Source organism: Theropithecus gelada, chromosome 6 (assembly GCF_003255815.1).
Source record: "Theropithecus gelada isolate Dixy chromosome 6, Tgel_1.0, whole genome shotgun sequence".
Classification (NCBI taxonomy): Eukaryota; Metazoa; Chordata; class Mammalia; order Primates; family Cercopithecidae; genus Theropithecus; species Theropithecus gelada.
In genome coordinates, this window is record NC_037673.1 from 52,622,188 (window position 1) to 52,647,187 (window position 25,000).

Consider the following 25,000-nt stretch of genomic DNA (forward strand, 5'->3'; position numbering starts at 1 on the left):
GTTTCACCGTGTTAGCCAGGATGGTCTCGATCTCCTGACCTCGTGATCCGCCCGTCTCGGCCTCCCAAAGTGCTGGGATTACAGGCTTGAGCCACCACGCCCGGCCCAGTTTTCTTAATTTAGTAAGTTTTTAAAACAAAACATTTACTTTAGCTTCAGTCTAAGCAATTATATTTCTGAAATCATATTTGCTGTGCTAGTTTTCTAACACATATTAAAATAAATATAGGCCGGGCACGGTGGCTCAAGCCTGTAATCTCAGCACTTTGGGAGGCCGAGATGGGCTGATCACGAGGTCAGGAGATCGAGACCATCCTGGCTAACACAGTGAAACCCCGTCTCTACTAAAAAATACAAAAAACTAGCCAGGCGAGGTAGCGGGCGCCTGTCGTCCCAGCTACTCGGGAGGCTGAGGCAGGAGAATGGCCTAAACCCGGGAGGCGGAGCTTGCAGTGAGCTGAGATCGGGCCACTGCACTCCAGCCTGGGTGACAGAGCGAGACTCTGTCTCAAAATAAATAAATAAATAAATAAAAACATTAAAATAACTATCAAAATGAAAATGTCCATGAACTGCTTAACTCAGTGGTATGTATACCGCACCTTAGTAAATATTGCCCTAGCCATTACTGGAAAAATAAAATACAGAAGTTTCTCTGAATCCTGGTTGGTATGCTGAACACCTCTCTCTGTTGAATTTCTTCCTCAGGTGTGTACTAGCATCATGGTATCTTTTACCATCATTATACCCATCCCCTCCATTTTGTGTTGATTTTACAGGGCTCCAACCTACAGTATTTTATTCTATTTTATTTTTTTTAGATGGGGTCTTGCTCTGTTGCCCAGGCTGGAGTGCAGTGGTGCAATCTTGGCTCACTGCAACCTATGCCTCCCGGGTTCAAGTGATTCTCATGCCTCAGCCTCCCGAGTTGCCAGGATTACAGATGCCCGCCAGCATGCGCAGCTAATTTTTGTATTTTTAGTAGAGGCAGGGTTTCAGCATGCTGGCCAGGCTGGTCTTGAACTCCTGATCTCAAGTGATCCACCCACCTCAGCCTCCCAAAGTGCTGGGATTATAGGTATGAGCCACCATGCCCGGCCTCCAACCTACTGTATTTCATATTTTATCTTTAGTATTTGTGATTTTTTGCATAGTAAGAGATTCTCAAATATTTGTGTACCTAATATTCTTGATATTTTCTAACTATTCTCAAATATTTATAGTATCTAAGAATGAACATATACTCTACCATTTGAGGTGATTAATTTTGGCCTACTGGTGGATTAAAACAATTTTTAACAGTGTTGACGTGGCGCTAGGCACAATCCACATCAATAAAAAATCATTATTTGAATAAGATGAAGATAACGCTGAAAAGATAAAAAGACTAAAATATCAGTTCTCTTTATTTGTATTAACTTTGAGAATTTAGTGTTTCGAAAGTGTGAAGGGTCTTAACTACAAACTTTGATTTAAAACTGAGACTTCTTTGAGGAAATTGTCTTGCTTTAATCAATCCTTCTAATTATGGGATTTAGAGAATTTGGAGGAACTGTATACAATAAAGTTTTTTTCATCTGAGCTTTCTATTTAATCATTAGACACAGCAGTCTTAAGATTTTAAATTCCAGTTGCCACTGCCATTCTTTCCACTAGAATGTTCCTTGAGATATGGGCCAATTTTACTTAACACCTAGCTTGGTACCTGGTGTACAGTAGGTGCTCATTTAAGCCTTATTTTACAACTAAGTGAATTCCTACCTTTTCTCTATGTTACAGAACATCACTAACACTAACTTAAGATCTATAAGAGGGAATCAGAAAATAGAATATTAGCTTCACTTTCTTGGAACACACATGAAGAAGCAAATCTTTACAAAACTGTCTTTTTTCACTATTCATGGTCAATATTTAAATTATATTATTTTTATCCACTGCTTATTTATGCTATTGAACTTCGTTTCTCATCAGAATTCACTTTTTCTTAACCAAGGATTCCTCTCACACATTATACATGCAGACTTTTTCATTAAGAGTCATTTTATTGCAATACCTGAGAGCAACAAGAATCTGCACTCTCCAAGTGAGTGAATAGCAGAGAATGTTCGCTAAGTGTTTTTAAAAAATGTCTTCATTTTAGAAAATTTGCCCAAGTTTTCCATACTTGAAAAAAAAAAACCTAGTTGTCATTCTCTCTACATGATTTTATATCTTGCTTTTTCTGCTTAGTAAATATTTTCCCATAGAATTAAAAATTTTGCAAGAACAATCTCTAATTTGAATGGAATTAAAATACCTTAGAGGACCTGAATACAAATTCAGAACCTTGAAGATTGGTTGCTCTCCTCCACCATGCCTCGAGGGTATGTGATGTGAAAATTTGGTTTAAAAATGGAAATTATTTAAAATGAATTATATCGAACTGTATTTTGGTTTGACCTTTGTTAAATATAATTTTTTTTTTTTTTTTTTTTTTGCCTAGTCTCGCGATCTCCACTCACTGCAACCTCCGCCTCCCGGGTTTGAACAAGCGATTCTCCTGCCTCAGCCTCCCGAGTAGCTGGGACTACAGGCGCCCGCCACCACGCCTGGCTAATTTTTTATATTTTTAGTAGAGATGGGGTTTCGCCCTGTTAGTCAGGATGGTCTCCATCTCCTGACCTCGTGATCTGCCCGCCTCAGCCTCCCAAAGTGCTGGGATTACAGGCGTGAGCCATCGCGCCTGGCCTCTGAGAACTACACTTTTAAAACAGCCCATGGTCACGCTTTTTGAAGGGCTGGGGAAAATACTGAGGGATTTTACCTGCTTTGGGGTTGGGGGCTGGGGACAGAACAAGAAAATCTGATTGAAGGCAGCATGAAGTATCAGAATAACCCTTGGCCACTTTGGCTAATGCCGGAAGGAATGTAAACAGGTGGATCACAAATCCAAGCCTTGATGAATGACCTATGCTAGCACAATTTCCTCCCTCCTTCTGGAGCAGAGCCTGTTTTCTTCCAAAGTGGTGGACCCCCCAACTCTTACAGGCTTTTTTTTTTTTTTTTTCTGTCTCACTCTGTCGCCCAGGTAGAGATCAATGGCAGATCTCTGTTCATTGCAAGCTCTGCCTCTCGGGTTCAAGCGATTCTCCTGCCTCAGCCTCCTGAGTACCTGGGACTACAGGCGCCCGCCACCACACCCGGCTAATATTTGTAATTTTAGTAGAGACGGGGTTTTGCCATTTTTGGCCAGGCTCGTCTCGAACTCGTAGCCTCATGTAATCTGCCCGCCTCGGCCTCCCAAAGTGCTGGGATTACAGGCATGAGCCACCACGCCCAGCCGAGTCTAACTTTCTTTACAACTTCCTAGGGTACCAGCTGGACGGAGTCTTATCCCTGCCCCCCTTACTGGAAGGAAGAGGGAATGCACCTCCTCCATGGGCCTCAGCTGCACTTTGAGGCACCTGGAATCCCCGGATGTGAAGCGAGCCTCTGAAATGCAGAACCCGAGGGGCCAACTGCCCAGGGACTGCGATGGGTAAAATGGGAGAGAGCACCGAAGAGGCCGAGTAGGGAGAGCATTATCCCTTTCCCCTTTTACTATCATTTTTTTGTTAGAAAAAGGCAGGTGGACATCTTTGGCTTGTGGAGCTTGCACACGGAAAATCCAGAGCGTCTCCAGAATAAGGACCCCACCAGAGAACGTGGACATGAGTGGGCCCTCGGCCAGCCTTGTACTCGTAGGCCCAACAGGCCATTTGGCAAGGAGGCCAGAGCGTCGCCATAGGTACCCGAACGCTAGCGTTTAGGGAATGCGCAGGCTAGAAGTGGAGGCGGGACGCCACTGGACATCTGAGCGATGATTTGCTGGTGGCGCTAGGCACCAGCCAATCGTTAACAGACGCCATTTGTTGTTGGAGCACGCACCTGACGCAGTGGGCGTCTTGCACGTGCAGCCGTTTAAGCCGCGTGGGCGCCTGCGAGGACTTGGGAGAGCAAACAGCGGAGAGGTGAGTGGGCTGCCTTTCTGCGGGAACTGGCCTGAATTCGGTCGTACGGGCTCCCCAGTAACCGGCCTTTGGTCAAAGAGTGGATGGGGTAGGCGGGGTTTCGAAGCCGTCCTTCGGAGTCTTTCTGCCTCAGGGTCTCAAGAGTCCCCTGGGTGCCCAAAGTCTGGGCTTGAGGCCTGCAGAGGAGGCAAAGGGGCCTTCTTCCCGGCCTCTACACTGCGGTTTCTCTGAACAGAGATGGTCCTAGTACCATTTGTGTACAAACCCTCCTAGTTGAAGCTGGTTGTCCTTTGTCGGTAGGATTTGGGCGACCCTACCCTTCTTCCCTTTCCCACTAAAATCCAAGGCCTCCCTCTTCACCCAATTGCCACCTCCCCGCCAACTCCCGTACTCCTGCCCCCGCGCACACCAACACCCCAAAGCAAACATCCTGTCCACCTTAGACGTTAATCTGGAAGGGAGATAATCTGGAAGGGAGAAATCTTAAGTAGTTTCTGAAAAAATTTTCCTCTCCCTTAATATTCAATAAGTCGTTTGGAGACTCTTTGAGGGAGGAGATAAATTCTATGAACAGATTTTTGGGAAAAGCGTAAGGCTCGCTGGGAACATGGTGATTGCTAGACTAGGTAAGAGGTTCGACTAGTTTTTAAAGATAAAAAAGGAGATAAATGCCAGCTTTAGATAAGAAGAGACCTAATTCCTTATTTGGAAAAAGCTTCTGGGGTATCAGCACCTAGTTGGGTAGTTTCAAGAGGTGTATGTGAAACAATGAGTTTATACTTTTAAAGTTATGATTCTGATCTAATTGAGTCCAAATATGCATTTTTTTTTTTTCCTGAATAGAACTTGAAGCCACCATGGGAGATGAAGATTGGGAAGCAGAAATCAACCCTCACATGTCTTCCTATGTTCCCATATTTGAGAAGGTAATAACATTTAAAGTTGAGTTATTAAATGCTATGGATTTTATCAAAGTTGAAAATCACTGTGGTGAGGGTTCTAAATTATACAGTCTGTGCCAGTGTTTATCTCCATGTGATTGTTATTAACTATTATATGGGGAGTAAGAGGCAAGCTACGCCTCGTATAGGATACAATAGCTTGAGAAAATTTGATAATTAAAAACTAAAATAGATGTAACAATATTAATGACCTAATTTAAATCTCAATGATTTAGGACTTCTTCAGGTGAAAGCAAACTTAGACAAATGTGGTTGATATCAGTGAAAGACCCTTGTATGGAAAATTGAAAACAATAATTACGTTTTGGGAGATATTTTGAATTCTGAGAATTGATTTTGTGCAAGGAGGGCTCTCAGAATAAATGATACTAGGCTGATTGAGTTGGTAACGTCAGTTTGTATGAATCTTCAGATCTTTTTTCTTAATGACATTTGGGGAGTTACGTTGTAATTTAGCAGGGGACAGTGGGGTAAGCTTTTTGGGCTTCAGTTCTGACTTGGAAATTGGCTTTAAAAAGATTAATAGAAGGTACTTTAAAAGATAATATAAGAGATTATTTTTGTATGTGTTACTTACTTGATGGTGTCTCTACAAGTTGATTTTTTTTTCCTCCTTCAGAATTTCCAGTTTGAGTGTATGTCAGTTCTGACACTTTGATTTCAAGTTTTGCCTTAGTGGAAATTCTTATTTTAGACAAAAATATAAAATATGCAATCTTTTGTCTTAGTTGAATTTGATCTATATGTGACGTTTATATTAAAATACTCAAAATGCTAATATAAATTTATCATGTTTCTTGTCTTGGAAATTTTTTAAAGAAATAACATGTTACCTTTTTTTTTTAATTTTTAAAAATTTTTGTGGAGATGAAATCTCACTATATTGCCCAGGCTGGTCTCCAACGCCTGAGTTCAGGCAAAATTCTCAAAGTGTTGGGATTACAGGCGCAAGCCATTGCACCTGGACTGTGTTATCTTTTTATAGTTCTCCTCTCATCATAAAAATATTACAGCTTTTTTGGGAAAAGAGGAGAAAGTCACCTACAAATCTTGCCCAATAGACAAGCACTCCTGTTAAATTTTTTAGTCAAGTTTCTTTTGTTTTTTCCAGACATTTTTTGTTTGTTTTTGGTACAGAGTCTTGCTCTGTCACCCAGGCTGGAGTGCAGTCGTGCAATCTGGGCTCACTGCCGCCTCTGCCTTCTGGGTTCAAGCCATTCTCCTGCCTCAGTCTTGCTCAGCTGGGACTACAGGCGCATGCCACCATGCCCAGCTAATTTTTATATTTTTAGTAGAGATGGGGTTTCACCTTGGTGGCCAGCCTGGTCTTGAACTCCTGATCTCAGGTGATTCACTCACCTCAGCCTTCCAAAGTGCTGGGATTACAGTCATGAGCCACCGTGCCTGGCCGAAACATGTTTTATATAGTTTTGATGATAGTATATAACAGTAATTTTTTTTTTTTTTGAGATGGAGTCTCACTCTATTGCCCAGGCTGGAGTGCAGTGGTGCCATCTCGGCTGGCTGCAACTTCTGCCTCCCAGGTTCAAGCGATTCTCCTGCCTCAGCCTCCCAAGTAGCTGGGACTACAGGTGTGTGCCACCACACCCAGCTAATTTTTTTTTTTTTTTGTATTTTTAGTAGACGCAGGGTTTCACTATGTTGGCCAGGCTGGTCTCAAACTCCTGACCTCAGGTGATCCTCCCACTTTGGCCTCCCAAAGTGCCGGGATTACAGGCATGGGCCACCATACCCAGCCATCTGATAGTAACTTTTGAATCCATCTTTTTTCACACTTCAGCACTAACTATTCCATATTACAACTTCTGTAGGAATTTCAGTGGTGTTAACTTCTCACTCTGGTATTGTCATTAATGTTTACATCTTATTTGTTTTAATTTGGTGATTTTTTTCAAAAATGGAATTACTTGTTCAGAGGACATTTTTTATAGTTCTTTTACTTCCTTGTTCTCAATAGATTTGTTATAATACAAAGTTTAATTCACAGGTACATACTTTATTCCCCCTGGTTTTAATAGCCATCTGTCCATTTCTTTTTCTTAGTTTAAGATTTTTGTCTTCATGAAGTGTTTAAGCAGCATGCTGCACTGTAGCATGTTGTGCATATTTATTGCATTGGGTTTCTGAAATTAAGGATGACTGTCGAATCTTTCAGATTTACCTTTTTGGGATTTTTATGCTATTCAATAACATAGTTTCTTCACCTTGGGAAGACTAAATTGAATATGTTGACAAGTCTACCTTATGATGCTTAATACATTTGTGTTGGGTGAATTTGTAGTATGTCTTTTGCATTTGTCTGCAAACTTAACACCTGGTGTTGTGCTGGTTGTGCCATTAGTTCTTGGGCTTAGTTGACTCAAAGGAACATGGTGCAATCGGGATCTTTATTTGCCTTCCTAGGTTGAATAAAAAGTGCAGAGATGGGCACGTGCTGTGGCTTATGCCTGTAATCCCAGCACTTTGGGAGGCTGAGACAGCCAGATCACTTGAAGCCAGGAGTTCAAGACCAGCCAGGCCAATGCAGCAAAACCCCTTCTCTACTAAAAATACAAAAAGTTAGCTGGGCGTGGTGGCACGCGCCAGTAGCCTCAGCTACTCGGGAGGCTGAGGCAGGAGAATTGCTTGAAATCGGAAGGTAGAGATTGCAGTGAGCTGAGACTGGGCAGCTGTACTCCAGCCTAGGCAATGGAGCAAGACTCTGTCTCAAAAAAAAAAAAAAAAATGCGGAAACTAGAGATGAATACATTACATTTTTATGTAGAAGAAATCTAAAGTCTTTTATTCCGTTTCTTTTAAAGACACCATTTTGATTTGTTGTTCTAACTGAATTTGGTTTTCAAGAAAAAGCTGGCCTTCTCTTTTAAATTTATAGCAGTTTTGTCTGTGATGATCTTTTTCTGAGTGCTTCTCAGGAACTTTATTTGGAGACTTAATATTGACATACACTTATATAATTTTGAAATAATATGTCATTGTTCTAGTAGAACTGATAGAATTTTGGGTAGAACTTCTCAATTCTAGATTTTAAAGTGAGTGTACCACCTGGGGATGGAATAGCGAAAGATGTGAAGTTAAGAAAGATTTGATAATCTGGCAGTTATATAGTCCAGAAATCTCAACGGTTAGGCATTTGCACATTGCCTGCAGGCTTATTGGGGTGAGTGTTAGAGTGGATGGGTATGGTGGGTATATTAGATAATTCCGTTGCTTACTTACTAGCTGTAAGGCTTCTTGTTAACTGACCATGAAAGTAAGCTGGTATAGTGATCACTTCTGTCTGATCTATTTGCCATTTTTGTGGCACATTTCAGAAGGCAAAATCTCTTGTGGTTAAAGTGGAAACAGTAATTGAGTAATTAGACCATCCACAATTATGATTTTATTAAGCAGCAGTAGCAAGGTTAGTAATAATTGTTGAGATTAGAAAATAAACGTATTATGATATGCCAAAATTGAAAATAAGAATACAGGTGAAAAAAATGTGTTCATCGAAATGCCCTTTTTATTTGTAGCTGCATATGAGAACCCTTATGTGTTAAACATTTGAAATTTCTAAATTGGTGCATTTGGGTGGTTTGAGAGATAATAATGGTTTACAGCTAAGTATTTTAAGAGGTAAGCTAATGACAAGACCTATGATTCATTCAGCATATCTTTGAGTTCTAGTAGGTGATGGAGAGATAGTGGTGAACATAAGGTGCTTGCTGTTACATTGTATTTTACTGGAGAAGACAGAATAAGCATGTTTGAGAACCAAATAATTATAGTGAAAAGTACTATAAAAATTAGAGAAATGTGTGTGTGAGACTAGTGTAGGATGGATTTAGTTGGAGAGGGAAGGCTTCTCTGAGACAGTGACTCATGAGCCTGAGACTTAAAGGAGTCCCAGCAGGACATCATGTGCACAGGTTCTCAAGGAACCTTTGAGAAGGAGGAGGGAACAAACTTGGGGTATTAGGGCAACAAGAAGAAGGCCAATGTATTAGTTTTCTGTGGCTGCTATAACAAATTAACACAAACTGGGTAACTTAAAGCAACATAAATTTATTCTTATAGTTCTGGAAGCCTGAAGTTAAAAATCAAGGTGTCAGCAGGGCTGCCCTTTCTCTGGAGGTTCTAGGGCAGAATCTTTGCTGCTTCTAGCTTCTAGTGGCTATAGGCATTCCTTGGCTTGTGGCTGCATATCTCTTGGCTCTGTCTTCACATTGCCACCTCCTTTGTGGGTCTTTGTGTTATCTCCCTCTACCTCTCTGTTATAAGAACACTTGTGATGGTAATTAGGACTCATGCCGATAATCCAGGGTAATCTCATCTCAAAATCTTTAACTTAATTTCATCTGCTGTGACCCCTTTTCTCCTTTTTTTGCTTTTTTTTTTTTTTTTTTTTTTTTGAGAAAGAGACTTTTTCTGTCACCCAGGCTGGAGTGCAGTGGTGCAAATCTTGGCTCTCTGCAACCTCCACCTCCTGAGTTCAAACGATTCTCCTGCCTCAGTCTCCTGACTTGCTGGGATTACAGGCGCCCGCCACCATGCCTGGTTAATTTTTGTATTTTTAGTAGAGATGGGGTTACACCGTGTTGGACAGTCTGGTCTTGAACTCCTGACCTCAGGTGATCTGGTTGCCTTGGCCTCCCAAAGTTTTGGAATTACAGGTGTGAGCCACCGCACCCAGCTGGTTAAGGTTTTTCATGATAAAATTCTATTGGAAATTATTTTTGATGTCTTTTTTCAAAATTCATCTTGGAATTTGTAAGTTGGACGTATGTGGGATATTAAGTTCCATAGCTTGAAGAGTAATAATAAGTGTTTCAGTTCTTTAGTGTAAGAGTGTTTTGTAACACTTGTAAAACCAGTCTTTTTTTTTTTTTTTTTATGGCTCTATTCACTCTAGTACGTTGAGCATTGCAAACAAGAAAAAAGTCTTCAGATTTTGAATGTAAAATATTGGATAATTGTTCTTGTTTTAATGTCTGTGGTAGTAATAAACTGGAACTTTTTTTTTTTTTTACTGTAGCAATTACCAAAACCCCAAGGCATTTCAAGTATGTTGTTATCTTTGTGCTCTTCATGATGACTCAGAAAAATGTTTGGACGACTCTTGAGCTTTTTAAAAGTAGGTTTTTTTTTTGTTTTTTTTGAGACAGAGTCTTTTTTTTTTTTTTTTTTTTTTTGAGACGGAGTCTCGCGCTGTGTCACCCAGGCTGGAGTGCAGTGGCGCGATCTCGGCTCACTGCAAGCTCCGCCTCCCAGGTTCAGGCCATTCTCCTGCCTCAGCCTCCGAGTAGCTGGGACTACAGGCGCCCGCCACCTCGCCCAGCTAGTTTTTTATGTTTTTTAGTAGAGACGGGGTTTCACCGGGTTAGCCAGGATGGTCTCGATCTCCTGACCTCGTGATCCACCCGTCTCGGCCTCCCAAAGTGCTGGGATTACAGGCTTGAGCCACCACGCCCGGCCTTAAAGTAGTTTTAAAAGTCAGTGTCTTTGTGAAAGAAATTGTAGTAAATAGATGTTAGCTAAAGATGCCTATCTTGGTGCATTCTCTCTAGGTTTGGGACTTAGTTAAATGAGCTTATTTGAAGGAACATTTTAACTGTTGTAATATAGTCAGTTGATTAAGAGATCATCTGTAGATTTCCTTTCATTCTTAAATTATTAAATTCTGATTGTCATGTGCAAGAATTTCGGAGCTCTATTCTGAACTTTTGCCATAATTAAAGGAAGTTTATGTGAGAAGGAGTAAAGGTGTGGATTGATAATAAGGACACCCTAAGAGTTAGAAGTGAGAAAAAAATTTACTCAAATTGTCCTTAATCTAGAGCTGTCCAGAGAAATGTTGGAAGTTTCCAAAATTAACCTGCATTCAGCTATTGATTTTATAACAAGTTGAATTTTCTAAATCCAGCAGTAATTCGACCACTGCTAATGTAATGCTTGTGTGTTAATAGTAAATAATTTTCTTTAGCCTAAAGTAGGGAAAGTGGAACAGTTAGTATTTGAGAGCAAAGACAGTCTTCAGCTACTGCTATGGCAAATTTGATTAAAATTAACCATGAATATTCTGATGCTATAGCTGAGGATATACCTTTTCATTGTAGTTGTAGTGCAGTGGCAGGTTGCGTATATAAATTGTTTTCAGTCCATAAGTGAATTTACTTTACAGTGAATCTTTTTTTTTTTGAGACGGTGTGAGACAGTGTTTTGCTCTTGTTGCCCAGCCTGGAGTGCAGTGGCACAATCTCGGCTCACCGCAACCTCTGCCTCCTGGGTTCAAGCGATTCTTCTGCCTCAGCCTCCTGAGTAGCTGGGATTACAGGTGCCTGCCACCATGCCCGGCTAATTTTGTATTTTTAGTAGAGGTGGGATTTCTCCATGTTGGTCAGGCTGGTCTTGAACTGCTGACCTCAGGTGATCCACCCACCTCGGCCTCCCAAAGTAGAGGTGTGAGCCACTGAGCCCGGCCAGTGAATTCCTTTTTAAAACATGAGAGTACCATTAATTGGTTTCACTATAAATGCAGTAGAGGTTTTAAAAATTTCTGTAGTACTTTTCTAGAACAAAGATTAGTGTTAAATCACTAATACGCTGTAGTATTGATGAATATACTGTAATACATGGAACTCAGCACACAGTAGTGTATATTGACCAGTGTTGGTTTATTCATGTATTACTTTGTCAGATTTTATAATGATATTTTATTATATTTTCTTTTCTATTTTTATTTTTTGAGACAGGGTCTTATTCTGTTACCCGACTGGAGTGAGTGGTGTGATCTTGGCTCACTTCAACCTCTGCCTCACAGGCACAAGTGAACCTCCCATCTCAGCCTCCTGAGTAGCTGGGACTACAGGCTCATGCCACCACACCTGGCTAACTTTTTGTATTTTTAGTAGAGCTAGGGTTTCGCCATGTTGCCCAGGCTGGTCTTGAACTCCTGGGCTCAAGTGATCCTCCTGCCTCAGCCTCCCACAGTGCTGGGATTACATACGAGAGCCACCACACCCATCCTGATTGTACTTTTCAGGAATATGGGTGACTTAAATGACTAAACTTTTGTTTTAAGTCAGGTGTCAGCAAACCCTTTCTATAAAGGGCCAGATAATAAATAATTTAGACTTTATAGGCCTTACTTGTCTGTCACAACTTTGCTGTTGCAGTGCTCCAGTACTGTTTGCAGAATCAGGTGGCCCACCAGATTTGGCCTGTGGCTGTAGTTTTCTGACCACTGTTCTAGTGATATATATTAGTATTATATATACAATGTTAAAGTGAAGATGTCTTGGAATAATTAGTAAAGAAACATCCAGTGATTTAGAAAACCTTACAGTATGTCATTATTTTGTTCTGAATAAAGCCCAATTGTTACAATTTTCTAGTATTTGTGAAATAAATGACACATTTGTATTCAAAGTCAGAAACTAGTCTTTTCTTTCTTCCTTCTTACAGGATAGGTATTCTTCTGGAGAAAATGGAGACAATTTTAACAGGACTCCAACTTCATCATCAGGTATGTGTTATGTTTGGAAAACGGTAAAACCCTTTTTAGTTTAAGGGTTTCATCTAGTGAATGAAGAGCAGCAGACTAGTAGACATCTTGTAGAGGGTGTTTTAACAAATTTAGTGAAAGTTCCTTCTGATTTGGATATTGTGGAATGGGGGTACTTCTAGTTAGAGGAATTGAGAGAGGGGAAAGTATAGACTGTATTATTTGATTTAATGGGTTACTATAAAACGTTTGCCCAACTTGGAAGTTGCACATTCAGCTTCCAGGCTGCTAGGGCATCATCATCATCAGGGTTCCTGACATAAGGGAGTAGAATATAGGACTATAAGGTTGTTGAAGCAGGTTACAATGGTGATGACCTGTCACAATAATAATTGTTTAAGCCAAATCTGCCATACCATCAGGATATTGTGAGTTTCTTTGGGATCAGAAAACTAATTTGGGAAAGGTCTTAGGAGAACAATAGAAACAAGTGTCAAGGTAAAGGAACCCATATCCTTCCTGATGCACCCTCCTCCCAACCTCACTGTGAACTTTTCACTTTGGTTGCCCCTCCCACCATCATTTTTCCCCTTGGATTGTCCAACTCTGTTTTACAGAGTGGATGTAGATGGGAAGATGGGTGGAAGTGGTAGGACTAGGCTGGGAAATTGAGCTCACAGCAGTAGTTTTTCACATTGTTGAAGTCCAAAGCAGGATGAAATGCAATTGTTACTGCATTAAAATAATTTTGACCAGGCTCAGTGGCTCATGCCTGTAATCCCAGCACTTTGGGAAGCTCAAGTAGGAAGACCATTTGAGACCTGGAGATCGAATGATCATTTGAGACCAGCTTGGGCAACATAGTTGGAGTCTATGTCTACAAAAAATTTAGACCGGTCCTGGTGGGCTCACGCCTGTAATCCCAAAACTTTGGGAGGCTGAGGCAGGTGGATCAGGTCAAGAGATCAAGACCATCCTGGCCAACATGGTGAAACCCCGTCTCTACTAAAAATACAAAAATTAGCTGGGTGTGGTGCTGCGTGCCTGTAGTCCCAGCTTCTTGGGAGGCTGAGGCAGGAGAATCGCTTGAACCCAGGAGGCGGAGGTTTCAGTTAATCGAGATTGTGGCACTGTACTACAGCCTTGCGATAGAGTGAGACTCTGTCTCCAAAAAAAAAAAAATTTAAAAATTAGCTGGTCATGGTGGCCTGTGCCTGTAGTCCTAACTACTTGGCAGGTTGAGGATTGCTTGAGCCCAGGAGTTCAAGGCTATAGTGAACTATGATCATGCCACTGCACTCTTCCCTGGGCAATGGAGTGAGACCCTGTCTCTAAAAACAAAACAAGACAAAAACATTTAAGAAACTATGGTGAAGTATACATAACGTAAGATTTATCATTTTAATGTGTACAGTTCAGCAGCATTTGGTACAGTCACATCACTCTGTAACCATCATCCACCATCCACCCCCAGAACTTTCTTGTCTTCCCAAACTGGAACTCCGTACCCAGTGAAAAATAACTCCCCATTTCCTCCTCTCCCCTGATCCTGGCAACCACCATCTACTTTCGGTGAATTCGAGTAACTATGACTTTACTATGAGTCTCTAAATTGAGTTACTACTATTTTTAAGGCTGACTAGCATAAAAGGAGAGGGCCTGGTGGCATCAGGTAGTAGTTTTATCATTTCTCTTATCAAAAATTAGCAGATGAGGTAAAACATTTTATGGTTAAGGGAGCTGCATGTTTACTGAAACCTGGCCTATGTTGGAAAATATCCGTGGTGAGGTAGTTTCCAAAATGTGAGGATACTTTGAGAGTTAGTTTATCAAGTTAAAGCAAATCTCATTCTCATGAGGATCTTTCTTAAGTTCAGGGTAAATATCTTGACAAAAGTTAAGTTTAAAAGAGATGCTTTTGCTATTTTCAAAACATATTTATCTTTTATAAACATTAAACACAGTGGTTTAATACAGAAATACTCAGATTCTTAGAAGTTCTTGGAATCCTGCCTGCTGAAACCCCAGCAAAGGGCTAATTTTGCTTCTACCATATAAACTCTGTGTGTACGTAGAGTATTCCAGAAAGACAAATGGGTAAACGTAATCGATGCCTCTTAACCTGTCTATTTGCATAGATCGCTAGGAGAACCCTGGTTTTTTGAGGTACGAACAGAAGCCATTATTTGTAAAGGAGTGAAAGCTTAGATCTATAGTATATTAAAACATAACACTGTTTTATATTGGAATTTTCAATAAACTAGACTGAAATAACCACCAACAAAAACTTATTTTGTTTTTTTTTTTTTTTTTTTTTTTTTTGAGACGGAGTCTCGCTCTGTCGCCCAGGCTGGAGTGCAGTGGCGCGATCTCGGCTCACTGCAAGCTCCGCCTCCCGGGTTCACGCCATTCTCCTGCCTCAGCCTCCTGAGTAGCTGGGACTACAGGCGCCCACCACCGCGCCCGGCTAATTTTTTTGTATTTTTAGTAGAGACGGGGTTTCACTGTGGTCTCGATCTCCTGACCTTGTGATCCGCCCGCCTCGGCCTCCCAAAGTGCTGGGATTACAGGCGTGAGCCACCGCCCCCGGCCAAAGCTAAGTTTTTTTTAGCATTAGACCTATGAATGTTTAGGCTAATGAAATGAAATCACTAATGAAAATCACTAATGAAAAATATTGATTGCCTGCTTACCTTCTTTTAGATAACAAGTACTTTTTGTAGTTCTTCATAATTTTTTATTTTTTAATGAAAATTTTCTTATTAGAGAAATGTAAACCAGTCCAGTGAATGTATGCCAAGCCAAAACCTAAATATGCTTATTGTTTTAAAAAAAGTAAAAAGGGATAAATAAAATCTGAAATCTTAGCCCCTAAATTTAGCCACCATTTGATGTCTATTGACTCTGATTTTTTAGATTCCTGTGTATATTCTCCACATACATGATCGTATACCACTGGCATAATATAATACATATATTCCTTTTATTATAAATACCTGTCTTGCTTTTGGTTTGCTTACCCATGCTTACCTTCCATACCCTTTTCATGCTCTTAAAATTGTACTTAGACCTGCTTCTTTTCATTCTGTATTTTATAGAAATGGAATCCTGTTATATCTTGCTTTTATTTAATAGTCATGGAAACCCTTCTAAACAACTGGTATTATCTGATTATTTCCAAAATTAAGTGAAAACAATTTCACATTACTTGGCTTTAAAATGTCAATAGGAGCCGTAGTAGCTTATGCCTGTAATCCCTTTGCTTTGGGAGGCTGAGGTGGAGAAGTGCCTGAAGCCAGGAGTTCAGGACCAGCCTGGGAAACAAAGTGAGATACTGTTTGTACAAAAAATTTTTTTAAATTAGCTGGGCATGGCGATGTGCAACTGTAATCCCAGCTACTCAACAGGCTGAGGTAAGAGGATTGCTTGAGCATAGAATTTTGAGGTTACGGTGAGCATTGATCACACTACTGCACTCTAGCCAGGCTGATGGAGTGAACCCCTGTCTCTTAAAAAAAAATTCTGCTGAACCTTAGTTGCCTTGTTGTTTTTGAGGGTGGATCATTAAAATGCTGATTAGAAACTCAACTCTGTGCAGGGATGCACTGATGGGCTCTACTGTGAAGTAATCGGGCCAGGGCCGGGTTGTTTTGTTTGGGAGAGCAGGATCCTCTAGTCTCTGAGATTTAAGTATATGCTAGTTTCAGCCTTCCCTTCCTCCCTCTCTGTCCTCACTATATTGTACAGCTCCTATGTTGCTTTTGCTTATTTCTTCATTACTCATGTTTGATTTGAAACAAGCTATTTGTGGGAGGAAGTTTCAGGGGTTTCTTGCCCTCCCCTTCCCCAAAGGAACAATTATTTTGTGTGTGTGTGTCTTTTTTTTTTTTTCCAGAAAACTTTTTGCAAGTTTTATTTACAATGCTAACTTTTAAAAGGCCACTAAAGTTAACTGGATTACAAACTAGGCAGAAATTGCTTTACAAAAGGAGGGAAATACCAAAACGTTAGTTTCTATAGAGAATCCGCAGTTCGTTTTATTCAGGGCAAAAAAAAAAAAACAACAACTTTTAATCACACTAGAAGAAACTCAGCATTAGGTTTGGAATCTGTACTCAAACTATACATACAATGACAGTATTCTGCTAATGCAGTCGATTTGCTGTTGTATTTGTCTACTTTTTTTGTATTAATAATTATAAACTCTAGAGCAGTGCAACTAGTATTTGGAACAATCTTTACAGTGTCAGGCACATTTTGCGTTTCTTCACACCATTAGTTCTGTGTATGTGGGCTTCCTCCCCTTCAGTAAAGTTGTTTTGATATTGAAAGTCTTGGGAATGTCCACAGGTGTTTTCTCCTTGATCTTATTGGCAGCAGTCTTGCATGTAACAAACCTTTGATAGTAGCTTGCAGCTAGAGTAAGTTCAAAGAGAGTTCCTTGGTGAATTTTCAGGAATTCTTGATCCCAAACAGGATTTTTATCTGTTCACTTTTCTTCTCAGTATTTGCAGGAGGAGGAGGAGGGTCATCTTTATGGTGGGTGCACCACTGAATGACCTTTTAAAATATTGCTTCATTAACATTTGATAGAGGAACTGGGTCATCATCTCCTTCAATCATTCATTCCCACGTCTTCCAACGTGATCTTGATAGTACAGATTGTTTGGTGGTTTCCACTTTAACCTCAAATATTTCTTCATTGGAACTCCACAACTAATTGAAAGCAGGCTAGAGGCTGATACGAGCCGGGCAGCATCAGCACAGAAGGGAAGGGTGGAGGACATGGGTGCTCTGTGTATGTTTTTAAATGTGTGTTTTTCTGAGCATATTTTGGTGTGTATTTTTAACTTAGAAAAATTATTGTGCCTAAGTTTTTTTTTTTTAATTTTCTCCTGGTCACTGTTTAAGATATATTCCTAATTGATAATTGATTTTCTTATTTCTAATGACTGCATGGTATTTCATATACTTTTATCACCAAGTTTTATCTACCCCTATTTTCCCTCCGTGATAGGCACTGAGATTACCTCCTGTTCCCCTCTGCTACCATAGGATGGGCATTCTTGTATATGTTTATTTATGGGCCAGAGTGAGAATTACTTTGAATAGTGGACTCAAGAGTAGAATTACAGGGTTATGGAAAGGGGTAATGGACTTAATTTGTCTAAATATTTCAAAAATTGCTCTCCAGAATAGCTATACCAGTTTATACTCCCGTCATTAGGTTGTGAGGGTTCTCATAGTCCCTATATTCCCACCAACATTTGACATTTTTAATTTTAATTAATTTTTGCCAGTCTATTTGGGTATAAAGTAAAAAAAAATTTTTTTTTTTTTTTTTTGTAACAGGGCCTTGCTCTGTTGTCCAGGCTGGAGTGCAGTGCTGTGATAATAGCTCACTGTAGCTTCAATCTCTCACGCTCCAGGAATCCTCCTGCCTCAGTCTCTTGGGTAGCTGGGACTACAGACTTGCTCACCATGTCTGGCTGATTTTTAAAATTTTTAGCAGAGATGAGGTATTGCTATGTTGCCCAGGCTGATCTTGAACTCCTGAGCGCAAGTGATCCTCCTGCCTTGGCCTCCCAAAGTGCTGGGATTATAGGCATGAGCCACCATGCCCAGCATCATTGCTTTAATATGCATGTATCTGGCTGTCTCTTCATATACATGTTGTTATTCTGTAAGTTTCTACTTTTGTGAGTTGCCTGTTCATATTTTTAGTTTATTTTTCTATTGAGCTAGCTCTTCCTATTGTTGATTGGCAGGCATTGTTAATATTCTAGATTTTAGGCTCTTTCCTGATTTAGACACTGAATATCTTCTTCCATTCTGATGTCTGTCAGCTTTGTTCATGATATGCCTTATTAATCAAAAATTTAATTCTGAAGTTATTAAATAACTTTTTTGCTTCTGAATTTGATTTTGTAGTTTAAGAAACTCTTCCCCATCTCTGTCAAAAAGTAGCCTCCTACATTATCTTCCTTAGACTTTTGCCTTTCACATTGAGCTTTTAATCATCTGAACTCACCCTTTTTTAATCATGGTGGCCATCTTTCAGTGTGAAATCAAGACATAGTGTATGCAGTATGAGTATTCCTAAATGACTCACAAAAAAGGATCTTTGACATTAAAGTTTTTCTGGTCAGCCCTGGCCATGGGCCTCTAGTTATTGAGGAGTTGCATTTGTGAACTGTGGTAAACTAGACATAACACAAAATTTACCATCTTAACAATTTTTATTTTTTTATTTTTTTATTTTTTTATTTTTTTAAAATTTATTATTATTATACTTTAAGTTGTAGGGTACATGTGCATAACGTGCAGGTTTGTTACATATGTATACTTGTGCCATGTTGGTCTGCTGCACCCATCAACTCGTCATTTACATCAGGTATAACTCCCAATGCAATCCCTCCCCCCAACCCCCTCCCCATGATAGGCCCCGGTGTGTGATGTTCCCCTTCCTGAGTCCAAGTGATCTCATTGTTCAGTTCCCACCTATGAGTGAGAACATGCGGTGTTTGGTTTTCTGTTCTTGTGATAGTTTGCTAAGAATGATGGTTTCCAGCTGCATCCATGTCCCTACAAAGGACGCAAACTCATCCTTTTTTATGGCTGCATAGTATTCCATGGTGTATATGTGCCACATTTTCTTAATCCAATTTTTAAATGTACCATTGAATCCCTTTTTTTCAATATGGTGAGAAATAGGGATCCAATTTTATTTCTCTCCACATAGCAACCTAGTTTTTCCAGCACCATCTAAGCATCCTGTCTTTTCCTTGTTGATGTGTGATGCAAATTTCATCTCTTAAATGATTTTGTTCTTTGTTGTCTTAAAGCATTGGATAAAATCTACAGCTCATTAACGAGTACTAGAAATAACAAACGTCTAGGCTTTTCCTCACTTCAATGGGAATACTCCCAAATTTTTATAATTGTGATATTTGCATTAGGCTACTAATAGTTGGTTTTTTTTTTTTTATCATGCCAAGAGAATTTCTTTTCATTTCTACTTGAATATTTGTTTTGTTCAGGAATGGCAGTTGAATGTTATCAAATGGCATTTTAGAATTACTGATTTCTATTATTTCTCCCTTATGTCTGTTAATGTAGTAAATTAATTTTTAAATGAACTTTTTATTCCTGGGCTAAGCCTTACATGGCTCTTTTATTGTAGTGTTGGATGAAATTAGATATTTTAGTTAGCACTTCTGAATTAATGTAAGATTGGTGTATAGTTTTCTTCTGTCATGTTGTCCTCACTTGATTTTGGTTTCAAGCTTTTCATGTTTTCCAATAAGCTCTGGAATGTGAAAATTACCTGTTTTTTATAAGTTATATAGAATTTGTTCATAAAACTGTCTAGGCCAGGGCAGATTCTTTTTTTTATTTTCAACTTTATTGAAGCATAGTGTACACATAGATTCAATATGTATTTCAGTATGATACACAGCATAAATGTCCAGCTCACTAAATTATCACAAGGTGAGCACTCCCTGAAAGCCAGCACTCAGATTAAGAAAAACAGCATATTAACAGCACCCTTGAAGCCTTCCTTTTTCTTCCAGGCACTGTGCTTCTGTCCAGAGGTGACTACTATTCTGATTTCTAACAGCATAGATCAGTTTTCCCTATAAATGGCAGTCATATAAAATGGCATCATACATTATGTTCTTTTTTTGTTGAGGTTTTCTCCAAGTTGTTAGAAGTAGTTGTAGGTTATTCGTGGATGTATGATATTCCCTATGTAAATATACCATAAATTAAAATATTGATGGTCATTTTTATAGTTTCCAGTATTTGCCTATTATGAATGGTTCTCTTAAGAATATTTTCTAGTTCATGTCTTTTGGTGGATATAAAAATCTTCTCTGAATGTGATTGACAGAACAGTAGCATTGGCATCACCTGGGAACTTGTTAGAACTGAAGAATCTCATACCGCACCCAGGACTACTGCATCAGAATGTATGTTTTAATGAGATCACCAGGTAATTTGAATGCACATTACTGTTATACTCTGAGGTCTCTACTTGAAAGACTTGACACTGAATTCTAGGTGTTTAGTATTTTAGCTACTTTGGATAATGAAAGGGATTAGAAGTCAGGACAGCTGGCAGCCCTAAGCACCACTAAATAGTTTCAAAACTCTTTGCCACCAAGTCTTTTCTCATCTTCCTTTAATTTTCCTCATTCTGGTTTAGGCAAATCACTGTGAAGAAAGGTTGGAAGATTATAGAGTCCTAGAGCTCATACTGAAGTCTCATACATAATTGGGTTCTTTCGCTTGGTGGTTTTAGTATATGGATTTTTTTAAAGTTGTTCAATATTTGAGCCTCTTTGGATTTGGTCCAAGTGTAACTATGTTGGGAGATATTCTTTGTGGTCAGTTGGGGATTGTGTACACTAACACTAAATTCATTTTAAATGGACTTCATTTTTATTTCTTTTGGTTTATTTTCGTGGATTTCGTAGCATTCAGGAAGAGCATCTGTACTCCATCATTTATTGGTATTAGGGGCTTATTTTTATTGCTATGTATGTGTTATGGGGACTGCCATGATATATATCAATGACAGCATATCATTACATTCATGAAAGTGAATGTAAACTTTCACATTTACATGTGAAACTACTGTGAGATTTAAAACTACTAAAAAATGGAAAGGAAATAATTGTATATTTTCCTTAGGATTGTGTGCTAATAACAAGGTAACTGAGTTAATTCTTTCTTAGAACCTTATACTTTTGTACCATCATTTTAATGTATTTTTTATTTACATAGGTTTTTGGGGAACAGGTGGTGTTTGCTTATATGAGTAAGTTCGTTAGTGGTGATTTGTGAGATTTTGGTGAACCCATTACCCGAGCAGTATACACTGTACCCAATTTGTAGTCTTTCATCCCTCACCCACCATCCCACTCCTTTCCCCAAGTTCCCGAAGTCCATTGTATCATTCTTACCCTTTGCATCCTCATAGCTTAGCTCCTGCTTATGAGTGAAAAGATCTGCTATTTGGTTTTCCATTCCTGAGTTACTTCACTAAGAATAATGGTCTCCAGTTCCATCCAGGTTGCTGCAGATGCCATTATTTCATTTCATTTTTCTGGCTGAATAGTATTCCATTGTGTATGTATACACCACTCATTGATTGATGGGCATTTGGACTGGTTCCATATTTTTGAAATTGCTAATTGTGTTGCTATAAACATGCGTTTGCAAGTATCTTTTCATAAAATGACTTCTTTTCCAACTAGTGAGAGGTAGGATTCCCAAGAATAATTGTTACCCTGTGACTTTATTGTAGAATCTTTATTGAAGAATTTTTCATTAAAAAAATCTAATGTATTAAAGTCCTGTGGAAAACCATAAAGCTTAATGTTTTGAACCACCACTACTTGTAAGAACATTACCCACCAGGCACGATGGTTCACGCCTGTAATCCTAGCACTATGTGAGGCCGAAGTGGGTGGGTTACTTAAGGCCAGGAGTTCAAGACCAGCTTGGCCAGTGTGGTGAAAACCTGTCTCTACAAAAAAAATACAAAATTTAGCTGGATATTGTGGTACACGCCTGTAGTCCCAGCTACTCAGGAGGCTGAGGCGGGAGAATTGCTTGAACCCAGGGGGCAGAGGTCTCAGTGAGCCGAAATCGCGCCACTGCACTCCAGCGTGGGCGACAGAGCAAGATTCCATCTCAAAAACAACAAAAAAATTCTTATGCACATTTGGGTTGTTTCCTTTTTTGCTGTTATGAACAAACTCATCATTCCTTAGTTTGCTAAGTATATGTGAAGTCATGAAAGGTGTTAAATACTTTCATGACTTTCAAAAAGTATATGTCATATACTTTTATTTGGAGAGATTAGTTTTTTTTTTTATTCATGTATGTTACCTTTTTTAGATGTTGTAATGTTAAATACCCTTGCAAACTGGGATAAACCCAATTAGTTATAATATATTTTATCCGTTCAATTTACTGTTGGGTTTGGTTTGCTAATATTTGTTTTTGAGATTTTGTATCTATGAGTAAGAGGTTTATAATTTTCTTCTGAACTTTCATATCAAGGTTATGTTGGTCTGTAGAATGAGTTAGTGAGTTACTTCTCTGTTTCCTGGAAGAGTTGTGTGACAGTTGAATGATTTGTCCTTTGAGAGTTTGATAGAACTCACCTGTAAAACACGATCTCTGCATCTTTCTGATGCAGAAATTTAAGTACTGATTTAACTTCTGTAGGAAAGTTGGGTTTTTTATTGATTCTTGAATCACTTTTGGTGAGTTAATTTTCTAGGAACTTTTTCATTTCTTGTAATTTAGTAGCATAAAGTTGTTCAGAGAAGTTCTCTAGTTGTCTTTCTCTTCTATCTTTGAGATTCTTTTTAAACACGTTTCTAATACTGTTCATTTGTATCTTTGTATCTGTTCTCCCCTCACCCCCTTTATTGGTCCTCTAGTAATTTGTTACCCTGGCAAATTTTATAGGTCTTTTCGAAGAACCAAGTTCTGGCCTTTTTGAGCCATTATATTACGTTTGTTTCCTTAAAAAAAAAGAGACACAGAGACAGACAGACAGAAAGACAAGGTCTCTTTCTGTTTCCCAGGCTGGAGGGCAGTAATTTAATCATAATTCACTGCAGCCTTGAATTCCTGGGCTCAAGTGATCCTCCTGCCTTAACCTCCTGAGTAGCTGGGTCTACAGGTGTGCACCACCACAGCCAGCTACTTAATTTTTTTTTTTTTTTTTTTTTTTTGGTAGAGATAGGGTTTTGCTATGTTACCCAGGCTGGTCTCAAATCCCTGGCCTCAAGCATCTTTTCCCACTTTGGTCTCCCAAAGCTGTTTCCTATTTTATTAATTTTCATTCTTTATTTCCTTTACTTTTGTGTGATTTACTGTTTTTCTAGTATTCTTGTTGAGATGGCTATTAAGCTTACTGAGTTCTTATTTTCTAGCGTAAATATTTAAATACTGATAAAGTCACATTTTTATCATATAATTTGAAGTATTTTTAAACTTCCATTGTGTGCTTTTTTTTCTTTTTTTTTTTTTTGAGCTGTGGGTTATATAGAAGTGTTTTTAAAAATATGTCACCAAATGGGATTTTAAACAATTTGTCTCATATTTAATAGCTTTTGATTTGATTGCATTGTGATAAGAGAATCTCATGTATATGAATTGATTTTTGAACTCTTTTGTTGAATTTGCATTATGGCCTTCTACATGGCCAGTTTGTAAACACTCTCCATTGTTGAAGAATGTGAGCTCTTTAATGTGGAATGCTGTATATTTCTGTGAAATCTATGTGCATACTATTGTATGGATGACCATAATTTCTTTATTCCACTTTGATCATTTATTTGGTATTACAGACAATGCTTATAAAAACTTTTTTTGTGTGTCTTTCTGGATAACCATGTGATTGTATCCAGAGGAGAAATTCATGTTACTGTACTTTCAGCGTATATGCCTTTTAAATTAGGATCAAGATTGATCCAGTTTATACTCTAAATACAGTGTATGTTTTATGCTTGTTTCCCTGTGTCTTTGTTCTGGCTATTAGCAAACTTAAGACTGGTTTCCATTTTTTAAAAATTTATTTATTTTGTTATTTTGTTTCAGGGAACGGAAAGGACTGTTTTCCATTCAATTATGAGGTTAAAAATTGCTGTCTTTTGATTTCTAATTCTTTATGAGTGAGATTTAGTCACAATTTATTTTTCTTTTGGAGAGCTATTCATATAGCCGTTTTTTTTAAACCGGGCTGATTGTCATCTTTTTTACTGCTATGTAAAATTTCTTCTTTGCCACATGTGGCACATTGAGAAGGCTTAAGGTTTGCAAGTACTCGATACTTGTTTTTATTTGACTGACTTCAAAATGTTGTTTGCTTTAGAAATGGATGATGGACCTTCTCGAAGAGATCATTTCATGAAAAGTGGATTTGCCTCTGGGCGGAATTTTGGAAACAGAGGTAAGCATCTTTGTCTTTCCTTAATCTCCTGAACTGTTGATTAATTGTATATACAAAGGCTTTCATAGCCGTTTGGCACAAAACTAAATCTGTTGTAACTCAGTGTATAGTAGACTTGGTGTTGAGATAATGAGTTCATCGTTTTTCCAAGTTCATTTTCTTTTTGCTGTTTTACTTCTTTGGGCTAGTAGGGAGTAGTGTTAAGTTGATTAGACAGATTGGTTGGAGGGATGGATGGGTTGGATGGACGGATGATTCACAGAGCTGCTTCTTAACGTGTTTATGATATTGATTTCCATCAATTGACGTGGTAAGAATGTTTGTAAAAGCTTCAGGGATTAGAGGTGAGAAGGACTCTTTCTTGAATTTTATATTTTTCAAGAAAAGGCAGTATAGGAAACGTGTTAGCTCATTAGTATTAATTTTTTAAGAACTTATTTTGCCATTATTGGATTTTTAAATTTTAGAACAACCACCTGATATGACAGATAATGACACAGCAAAACCTCTTTCTACAGTGCATTTTTAGACTTAATATTAACATGCTAGAAATACTATGTGCTGT

The 25,000-nt window shown here is 38.8% G+C and overlaps 1 protein-coding gene across 4 annotated transcripts in view; it reads left to right on the forward strand.

Moving 5' to 3' along the window:
- The first annotated feature begins 3,886 nt into the window (after nt 1-3,886).
- DDX4 (DEAD-box helicase 4) overlaps nt 3,887-25,000 on the forward strand; it is an 80,683-nt gene continuing 59,569 nt past the window's right edge. For 2 of the 4 annotated variants that reach the window (XM_025387596.1, XM_025387599.1), the window contains exons 1-4: nt 3,890-3,989; nt 4,833-4,915; nt 12,419-12,479; nt 24,358-24,435. In XM_025387596.1, coding sequence (XP_025243381.1) covers nt 4,847-4,915; nt 12,419-12,479; nt 24,358-24,435 — 208 coding nt within the window. In that variant the 5' untranslated portion in view covers nt 3,890-3,989; nt 4,833-4,846. Of the gene's footprint in view, nt 3,990-4,009; nt 4,078-4,832; nt 4,916-12,418; nt 12,480-24,357; nt 24,436-25,000 lie in introns of those variants that run through there. The other 2 variants (XM_025387600.1, XM_025387598.1) reach the window with 2 other exon arrangements.